The following is a 10,291-nucleotide window of genomic DNA, read 5'->3' as shown; positions in this document are numbered from 1 at the left end:
GATCACCCACAAGCCGGAGGGAGCAGGAGCTCACGCCTCCTACCTGGGGTTGTCAGATAAACTCTACATGTAGATTTAACCGGGATTGGGTGGAGGAGCGAGGAACGGGGGGTGTCGCCGATATTTATTAATAACCCTAAGCCCAGCCTGATTTTGTTCCACGCATGCAGCATTAAAAAAAAAAAAAAAAAGGCGTCATAGGAAAAGTGAGAATTCTAGATTTCCCCAGACCTCTTCACCATTTTTTGGATTTTCCTCATTCGGGTTTTTTTTGGGGGGGATGCACCCCGCCCTCTTCAGCCTCTATAGAGGGTCTACGCAAGCCTCCCAGGGCTAAATGTGTATGCATGGGGGGGGGGTCAAGCTTAGAGCATTTACGAATTCCCTGGGGAGTTTATTTTAAAAGCTGCTCCTGGGAGGGAAAGGCCGCTACGGCCCGTTTCTCTAATTCCCAGGACTCTCCGCCGGGCGCAAACAAGATGCTGGAGTTAGGGCGGCCTTGGGGGCGGGGCTTTGGTCTTTAAATGAAAGGATCCTCTGGATGGCGGTTCTCTATCCTGGATGCTGGAAACACCCGGGGAGCTTTAAAAACTACTGATGCCCAAGCCCCACCCCCAGGGGTTCCGGCTGGATCGGCCCGGGTGAGGCCCGGCTTCCGGGCTTTTGAAAGCTCCCCGGGGCAGTCTAAAGTGCCATGGGGGCTGGGAACCGTGGCTTCGCCCGGATTCCAGGGAAAAGGGGTGGTCTCTACGCGCGGTTCTCAAACTCGGCTGTATGTTGGAATCATCAGGCGAACTTCAAAAAACAGTGGTGCCTGGTCCCAACCCCAGAGACTGTGTGTGGGCGGGACTTTGGAAGTTCTAAGGGTCCCAGGTGATGGCAATGGGCAGGCGAGTTTGAGAAGCTTTGCTTTACCAGGTGGTGCGAGGGCCGGGCGCAGTGAGCACCTCACGCCACTGGGTGGCGCTGCCCACTCGGCCCGGCGCTCGGGGAGGCGCGTGGAGGCCGAGGCCCGGTGCGCACCTGCCCCGCCTCCTCCAGGCGGGCCACGGGGCATGCAGCCGGTCGGGGGCGGGGCTCCGAGGCCGGGACGCGGCCACCGGCTCCCCCGCACCCTCCTCCAGCTGGACCCCGTCGCGCTCCTGATGCTGCTCGTGGACGCCGACCCGCCGGAGTCCGTGCGCAGCGGGGCGCGCGAGCTCGCGCTCTTCCTGACCCCCGAGCCCGGGGCCGAGGTAGGGGACAGGGGATGGCGGTGGGGGAGGCGCGTCTCGGGGTTGAGGGTCTGGGCTCCTGCACCCCGCGGCAGGAAAGGGTGGGTGCGGCCTCCGGAGCGCCGGGACCCGAACCCTTGGCGTCCCCGCCGCATCCTCTCACACCCGGCACAGGGGCCGGAGGGCCCCATCCTTTGCGGAGAGGTGATGCCTGGCGCCGCCCAGAGATACGCGGCAGGTCGCACCGCTCCCTTCTCCAGCGGATAAGGCCCCCGGGGTCGCAGACTCGCGTCGCTTCCCGGTCAGGGCTCCCAGCGTCGGCGGGGACTGTGGAGCAAGGCGCGCAGGCAGCCGCTGCCCTTTGCCAGGCGGGGCTCTGGGGAGGCCGCCCCTGGGTCCTGCCCCCAGCCGGGCGCTCAGCCCACTTCGCTGCGAGCCAGGGGCCCCGGGCCTGGGAAGAGGCGGGCGGGCTGCGTCTGTGCGGGGAAGCCCTGGGCCTTGGTCCTGCTGTTGCTAAGAGGGAAAATACCTCGTCTCTATCTGTACTTTCTATTTTAAAAGCACAGAATAAAAAGTAGATCTGAAACTAGGCCCTTCATCTTCCAGCTGAAGCCAGTCTGTTAACAGTGCCGTGAAAAAGTTATTTATCCAAGTCGGCCAGGAGTTATTTAAGGCTTGAATTCAACTCATTCTCTTTTTAAATCTCAAAAGCAGGACAGAACTATAGCAAATAAAGGGTGAGCACCCTCTCCTTTTTCTCTGCGTCCCTAACTCCAGTCCCCAGAGATAACCATCACCAACAGTGTGGTGTGCCTCATTCCAGACACTTAAAAAATGCATTTTCAAATGTGGGTATGCATACATATTAGTAATGCTATGTGTTAGTTTTTATAAAACCCCACTTGATACTGTAATGCTGTTCTGCAGGTTGCTTTTTTCCACTCAAAATCGCATGAACAAATGGGGAGTGACTGCTAATGATAAGGGACGGGGCTTTTCAGGGTGATGAAAATGTTCTGGAATTAGTAGTGATGGTTGCGCAACTTCATGAATACACTGAAAACCACAGAATTGTACACTTTTAAGGGGTGAATTTTATGATATGTGAATCACATCTCAATTTTACAAAATAGCATGGACATATTTTCATGTCAGAATGTATCCATAAGACCTGTCCAATAGAAATATAATTTGAGCCACAAATATGAGCCATTCATGTACTTTGAAATGTTCTGGGAGCCACATAAAAAAGGAAAAAGAAACAGGTGAAATTAGTCCCATTACACTTAAAATAACAGTGCCTCCAAAATGTCAATCATTTTAACATGTAATCAATGTAAAACAATATTTTTTTAATGTAAAACAATTTTAATGAGATTTTTATTTTTTTTATGTGCTAGGTTTTCAAAATCGGGCTTTTTATTTTATTTATTTATTTTTAAAAGATTTTATTTATTTATTTATTTGACAGCGAGAGATCATAAGTAAGCAGAGAGGCAGGCATAGAGAGAGAGGAGGAAGCAGGCTCCCCACTGAGCAGAGAACCCAATGTGGGGCTCGATCCCAGGACCCTGAGATCATGACCTGAGCTGAAGGCTGAGGCTTTAACCCACTGAGCCACCCAGGCGCCCCTTTTTTTTCGTTTTTAGGAGAGGGGGAGAGAGAGAGAGGTGGGGGGTGGGGAAGGGCAGAGGGCCAGGGAGAGAGAATCTTAAGCAGAATCCTCTCCCAGCCTGGAGCCGGTCCTGGGGTTCGATTTCATGATCCCAAGATCATGACCTGAGGCGAAATCAAGAGTTGGACCCTTAACCAACTGAGCCACCCAGGCGCTTCCAAATCAGGCTTTCCTACTGAACTTACAACATATCTCCATTTGGACCAGCCATATTCTAAGTGTTTAATAGTTATATGAGGCTGGTGGCTTCCGTGTTGGAGAGCGCAGGTGCCATCATTCTTTGGCTTCCTAGTATCCCACAATGAAGTAATAATTACTCCCGTTTCCTGGGCACGTACTATGTGCTAGCTGTGTGCTATGCCCTGTTCCCACCGACCCAGTGGCCAGGAGGTTTTTGGGTGGCTTGTATGGCTGAGAAAACAGAGGCCCTCGCAGAATCAGCACCGCCCACTGGAGGGGCCGTAATTTATGACCTCTGCCCCCAGGGACGGGCTTTTGGGGGTGTCTACAGTTTTTTACTGGTTTAAGGAACGTGAGCGTGTTTCTCGCTCCTTCTCTGCCTTGCTCTCAGCAGAGACATGTCATTGTGCCCAGCGGCTAAACCTCAGCTTCATTTTGTCTCTATTAGGGACGGCCGTCAAGACAAACTGCATGTGTTGACTTCATTTTCTCACTCAGGGCTCTCTTTAACTCAGACGCGGGCTGGCTCACCCTCGTTTGTGAGGGAGGTAATGAAGAGCCCCGCTCCCTGCAGCTCCGTGCGGCAATAAACCCACTTAGAGCGCTGGCTGAAGTTTATTTACCAGAAGCAGCAGAAACCGCGGGAGCAGAGTCACTCATAACCTCTACTTAAAGCTTAATTCATTAGCGGGTCCCCGTGCTGAGGCTGTTTGCAGATGGGTCAGTGAGCTGGAAAAGGGAGATCTGAGTTAGTTGGGAACAGGCCTGGACAGCTGGGCCCTTCTCCTGGGGCCACTTTTGGCTTTTAAATGGGTCCCAGACCAGCCAGCTCCAGTCCTAGGGGTGTCCTGGGGTTCCTAGTGAAGTGGGCCCTGCTGTGTTCAACACCTTGAACCTCTGGTCTGTGCCAGGAGCTGGGGACAGCAGTGAAACACGCAGGGGCCCTGCTCTCAGGACACCATCGGGCCACAGACATGTCATGCACCAAAGCTCTAGATGGGGACAGCGGCCCCGGGAGCAAACACATGGTGGTGTGATAGAGGGTATCTGTGTGAGTCAGCAAGACAGGGGGCGGGCAAAGTCTCTCCAGGGAAGCGGAGACCTGAGTGGTACCCACTGAGGAATGTGCAAGAAAGAAGCAGCCCAGGGACCTGACTTTGTTGGGGTGCAATCAGGGAAGGCTGCCTTGAGGCGGCAGCATTTTAGACTGAGGCCTAAAGTGTGAATGAGAGCTGGCCAGGCTACGAGGAGAAAAATCACCCAGGCAGAGGGAACAAAACCTGCAAAGGCCTTGGGGTGGAAGGAAGCAGGATGCCCTTTGGGATGGGAGAGCAGCCGGTGGAAGGGGCAGCCGTGGGAGATGTGGTCAGCGAGGAGGGCAGAAGCGCGGCTGCAGCGTGGCTGGCTGACATTGATGGGCAGGTGAGTATTTTACTGTTTTTGGTGCCTCTGGGGTATTCTGTTCAACCAGTTTTTTGTGTGTTTTACTTTCTCTCTTTTTCTGGTTTGAACTTCCTCTTTTGTGGGGCAGTTTCAGGCTGGTCTCGAGAAGCTGCTTCAAGATGGCAGAGAGAGAGAGATGTTTGCTTCTTGGGCGCGCTCTGATTTGCAAGGACAGGTCGTTCAGGGTCCTCCCGAATAGCGGAGCGTCGGTACCCACGCACAGGTGAATCCTTGGCCAGGCTCTTTCGGAGTTGTCTTTGGTTCCTCTGCTGAGACACAGGACAGGCTTGTGAGGTTCATGGCCTGGGTGGGAGGACATCAGGCCAGCACTTTCTGAGGCCCAGGGTCTCTGCTTGAGTGAGCAGAGGATGAAGGCGGAGAAAACACTTGGTTCTGTTAACCACATGTGGACTAGAGTGGGGGTTGAAAACTCCTAGCCCCAGTGCTGAGTCCCGCAGTCTGATGTGACTGGATCTGTCAACATAGGGCTTCTTAAATGGAGCACTCTTGTGAAAAACTCCGAGTTTCTGGTTTATTTAAAATATTAGGCAGTCTGTTGTTGTGTTTTGTTTTGTTCTGAAGGAAGCTCTATGCCCAGAATGGGGCTTGAACTCACAACCCCGAGATGAAGAGTCACACGCTCCACCAGCCGAGCCAGCCCGGAGCCTCTCGGTCGGTGGAGCAGGTGACCCTTGATCTCAGGGTCAGGAGTTCAAGCCCCACATGGAGCATAAAGCCTACTTACAAAAATGAAGTAAAATAAAACATTAGCTGTTCTGGTAGGTCTGGGTCCCTGTTTGCCACAGTCCCCACTCCTCCCTGCTGTCTTCCCCATACTGAAGCTTCCCGTAGCATTAGTTACCATTTACCCTTGAGCTTGAACTTTTGATTTTTCTGTCATCACATAGGGAGAAAGTGGAATGACTTTTCCAAACCATGTGTTTGGACTAAACTAGGAAAACCTAAACTAGCCAAAGATGCCCCGGAGTTTCATGAAAAAAAAAAAAAAAATCAAAGAGAGTATGTCCAACCTGCAAACACCATGTGCTTGTGCCCCTCCCCCGGTCATGTGTCCTTGTGACCTGCTGGTCCTCTTTTGGCGTTCAGCTGAGGGATGTTCAGATGCCCCGTCTCAAAGTGCAGTTCCGTGTTCCTTTATTCCTCAGATCTTTATGGTGAGCCCTGTGTGTGCCAGGCTCTGTGCTGGACGGGGGACCAGGGAGAGGCCCGCAAGGCCAAGGGGGTGTCTGGCCTGAAGAACTGGCACTGCGGAGAGGGAGATGAGCGCACTGGTCACGATTGAGCAGAATAACTAAATGGTGCCCAGTGCCGTGAAGGGGACAGCAGAGGGACGATGACGGACATGCAGGGAGGGTTGGAAGGAACCATCTGGCAAAGCTCCAGCAGCACGTGCATGGCCCGAGGGGCAAACATGAGGCACGGGGTGTGGGGGGACCTCGGCAGCCAAGGGCGAGAGTGGGTGGGGTGAGACTAGGGCATAGGGCCATGGGGAGGAATCTGGATTCGATCCTAGGGTGCTGGCCGTGAGCAGGGGTGCACTGGCCATCAGCTGGGGAAAGCCGTGATCAGGTTCCTGGCCTCACGGCTGCAGGTTCTCAAATGTGTTGCAGGGGCTGGAGCGGGAGCAGGAGGACCACAGATGTGGCTGTCTGAGGGGAAGTGGCCTGAGCTGGCCATGTTCCCTGAATCAGAAACTTTAGGATGTGAGGTGCCAAGGTGGGTGCTTGAAGGGGGCAGCCTCTCTCAGAAGGAAGTTCCTGTCTTTCTGCCCCGTGGAAGGAGCCATACCTGGGTCTGAACAACCTCTTCTTATAGGACGTCCCCACTTTGTGGGAGGGTCAGGCTGGCTGACCGTCAGGACCTACTGAGGAGCTTTAAAACAGAGAGGTTCCGAAAGATCGGGAAGGACTTCAGTGCCTGGCAGCCGGGCCAGTTAACAGCAATGCGTCTGCACAGTGGACAGTTGACGGCTGCAGGGGGAGTCAGCTCTGGGTGGCCGTTCATGGTGGCCTGCGGCGCCCAGCTCCAGGGCAGAAAGGCAAGGGGCACGGAGATGTGTGTGGTGTATACAGCAACTTACACGGCAGAAAACCCCACACCTATTTTATGCACGTATAAATAGAAGATAAAGGGGAAGCCGTCTCCAGGGGTGGGGCGGGGCATAGCCAAGGTCAAGAGCACTGATGTAGGGCATGGTACCCAAACTTTGCTGAAGGTTGGAGTCATCTGGGGATTTTCAAAAAAAATCTTTTTGGGGGGGTGCCTGAGTGGCTCAGAGGTTGGGCCTCTGCCTTCAGCTCAGGTCATGATCTTAGGGTCCTAGGATCGAGCCCCGCATCGGGCTCTCTGCTCAGCGGGGAGCCTGCTTCTCCCTCTCTCTGTCTGCCTCTCTGCCTACTGTGATCTCTCTCTCTGTCAAATAAATAAATAAAATCTTAAAAAAAAATCTTTTGGGGCCTGCTGTGTGTACCACCCCCAACACCCCCACCCCAGCCCCGGGTAGTCTGATTTCACTGGTGTGGGTGCCACATGGACACTGGCCTTCTGAAAGCTCTCCATTCTGATGGGGGTGCTGGGAAATCAGTGTGGTTGCTGATCGTGGGGGCCCCCTGTGAACAAGGCCCAGGGCTGGGCTGGTGAACTCTCCCGTGGGGATTCTGATGGCCAGCCTGCCTGTCTCATACAGAGGTTGCGGGGGTTGGATGAGCAAATCTGCAGGAAACACGTAGCGTGGGGCCTGGCCTGTGGTTAGCAGGCTGGGAACATCCGCGGCCATGGTTCATTCCCTCATTCTGCAGGTGTGTCTCGAGCACACCCCTTGCTGGGTGCTGGAAGGGAGAATGCGTGAGACACACTTCTGTCCTTAGGGACAGAGCAGGTGTGGGGGTTGATGCACAGTAATTGTTCGGGACAGTGTCGGGCAGTGGGGATTCCGGCCCTTTTAGGCCCTTCGTTGGTGCTGAAGATACGAGTTTTCACTCACCACAGCCTCATGGAGACCTAGAAACCCGGTGTTCACCGTGCCCTGCGCGCACGAGGCCGGCTGCAGGTTCCAGCTCTCGGTTTGCAAAACCCAGTTGCTAAGCCCACGTCCGCGTGAGCCACCAGTTCGCCTAAAGCGGCCTTGGGTTCTGAATTAATTCCTTGCTGCAAGTGTGATGGAAATGTGGCCTGGGGGTTCTTTTATTTTTTATTTTCTTTTATTTTTTTTAAAAGATTTTTTATGTATGTATTTGACAGAGAGGGACACCGCGAGAGAGGGGACACAAGCAGGGGGAGTGGGAGAGGGGGAAGCAGGCTCTCCACTGAGCAGAGAGATGAATACGTGGCTCAATCCCAGGACCCCGGGATCATGACCTGATCCGAAGGGAGACACTCAATGACTGAGCCACCCAGGCGCTGCCCTGGGGGTTCTTTTAAAGTAAACTGGGGTTGGTTTTGCTCTTAAGGTAAGTTTTGTTTTAGGGGCACCTGGGTGGCTCAATTGGTTAAGCCTCTGCCTTCAGCTCAGATCATGATCCCAGGGTCCTGGGATCGAGCCCTGCGTCGGGCTCCCAGCTCAGTGGAGAGCCTGCTTCTCCCTTTGCCTCCTGCTTCTAGAGCTTGTGCGCGCTCTCTCTCTCACAAATAAATAAATACAATCTTTAAAAAAAAAAAAAGTAAAAAGTTTTGTTTCAGAAAATAAGTATATGCACTTGTCACAAAATTCCAAGGCCCCAGTGGCCGGCCAAGGAGTGGTGAGGAAGCTTCCTCCCACCCAGGTCCCCAACCCCTTGCTGCCCAAGCAGAGGCCACCACTCTTCCTGATCGTGTCCCCTTCCCGCAGGCGTGACAGGTCCTTCCCCATCCCCACCTGTAGCCTTCCATTGGCGGATCCCGCTTCCTCCACTCAGTTTGTCTTGGAGATGTTCCCGATGAGCACATACAGGGCTGCCCGATTAGTTTTCGCTGCTCAGCAGAATTACATCCTCTGGACTGCGGGTCCGACAGCCATTTTTCTCTGCTGATGGACACTTCGGTTACGCGGCCTCTTTACTCCCACAAAGCCTGTTGCAGGAGGAGCTCTGCACACACACCATTGCATTTGTGCAAGTATGTCTGTCAGATAAATACCTAGCAGGGGATTTCCTGGGCCCAAGGCTACCTGTGTTTTAAATTTTGGTTGCTGTTGCCAAATAAACCCTTTTCGAAACCAGGGTGAAGGCAAGCAGAGTGGAGTGGCTCAAACCTCAAAGTCAAGGGTCCCTTGAGGCCTGGATGGGCACTCTTGTTTGCCCCATTTTGGGGCCGGAGAGGAAGGAGTTCCCGTGTCCCCTCTTTGGGAAGTGGGTTTCTCTGAGCATGTCAGGTCCTTCCTGGGTCCGGCTCCCAGGGGCTTTCGACCATCCCTCCGGCCCTTCCGTCCTGCGCACAGAGACGAGGCTGCTGTTTCTGCCTTCTGTCAGGCTGGTGGAAAAGTGAACACCAACGTTAAAAAGACTTGACTTTGCTGTCCTCTGAAGGGACCACCACAGCTGCTTCGGGAGAAGAGGTGACAGTCCTGCTGGCGTGCCCAGGGTGAGGGCAGGCCCCCACGGTCCTCGGGTCGCTTCCTTTCTACCCAGGTCGTGTCCTTGGGAACCCCTGGCCCTGCCTGGATGGAGGAAGCCCCAGGGCAGGGGCAGGCAGCGGGTGTGGCGTCAGAAAAAGCTGAAAAACCCTCCCTGGACCGCGATGTGGCTGTAGGTGGGTGTCCTCTGGCTGGCACCGTGATTTGATTTGAAAAAGGCTAAGTGGTTGCCAAATTCTATAAAGGGGGAGTTTTCTTTCTTTCTTTCTTTTTTTTAAGATTTTATTTATTTATTTGACAGAGACAGAGATCACAAGTAGTCAGAGAAGCAGGCAGAGAGAGAGGGGGAAGCAGGCTCCCTGCTGAGCAGAGAGCCCAATGTGGGGCTCGATCCCAGGACTCTGAGATCATGACCTGAGCTGAAGGCAGAGGCTTTAACCCACTGAGCCACCCAGGTGCCCCAAGGGGGAGTTTTCTCATAAAAAATCCAATGTCTGGCTTCTCTGAAAGTGTTACCCTGTTCCTGGCCTGGCTGGATGGACCTTGTGGTTGCCTAGGAGGATTCTCGAACATGTGTGCGTGTGTGTGTGTGTGTGTGTGTGTGTGTGTGTAAATGGCGTTATTGCAATGTAATATATACACTACACAATGGAAGTGTACAATTTAATGGCTTTTTGTTTATTCACAGAGTTGTGCAACGATCAACCTGAATCAATTTTAGAACATTATCATTACCCCTGGAATTAACCCTGTACCCCTCGCTCCTGCTCCCCAGTCCTCCTCGTTGGACTGCTTTCTGTCTCTATAGATTTGTCTGTTCTGGACAATTTATATATGCTTACGTTTTATTTATTTATTTTTAAAGATTTATTTATTTGAGAGAGAGAGAACGCGCGCGCGCAGTAGCCGGGGGAGGGGCAGAGAGAGAGAGAGAAGCAGACTCCCCACTGAGCACAAAGCCCCATGCAGTGCAGAGCTCAATCCTACAACCCTGAGATCACGACCTGAGCTGAAACCAAGAGTCAGTTGCTCAACCAACTGAGCCACCCAGGTGCCCTATATATCCTTGTGTTTTAAAGACACTGGTCTGTGATCGAGCCCCGCATCGGGCTCTCTGCTCAGCGGGGGGACTGCTTCCCACCCCCACGCCCCCGCTTGCCTCTCTGCCTACTTGTGATTTCTCTCTCTGTCAAATAAATAAATAAAATC

At 53.5% G+C, this 10,291-nt stretch overlaps 1 protein-coding gene across 3 annotated transcripts in view; it reads left to right on the top strand.

The window, feature by feature from the left end:
• The first annotated feature begins 1,046 nt into the window (after positions 1-1,046).
• LOC111141370 (breast carcinoma amplified sequence 4) overlaps positions 1,047-10,291 on the top strand; it is a 55,506-nt gene continuing 46,261 nt past the window's right edge. For all 3 annotated transcript variants that reach the window (XM_022493860.1, XM_022493861.1, XM_022493859.1), the window contains exon 1: positions 1,047-1,235. In XM_022493860.1, coding sequence (XP_022349568.1) covers positions 1,056-1,235 — 180 coding nt within the window. In that variant the 5' untranslated portion in view covers positions 1,047-1,055. The remainder of the gene's footprint in view (positions 1,236-10,291) is intronic.

This window comes from Enhydra lutris, unplaced genomic scaffold (assembly GCF_002288905.1).
Source record: "Enhydra lutris kenyoni isolate GAN:26980312 unplaced genomic scaffold, ASM228890v2 scaffoldscaffold6, whole genome shotgun sequence".
Taxonomy (NCBI): Eukaryota; Metazoa; Chordata; class Mammalia; order Carnivora; family Mustelidae; genus Enhydra; species Enhydra lutris.
Note: the sequence above shows the minus strand (reverse complement) of the source record. Positions and strands in the feature narration are given on the sequence as shown.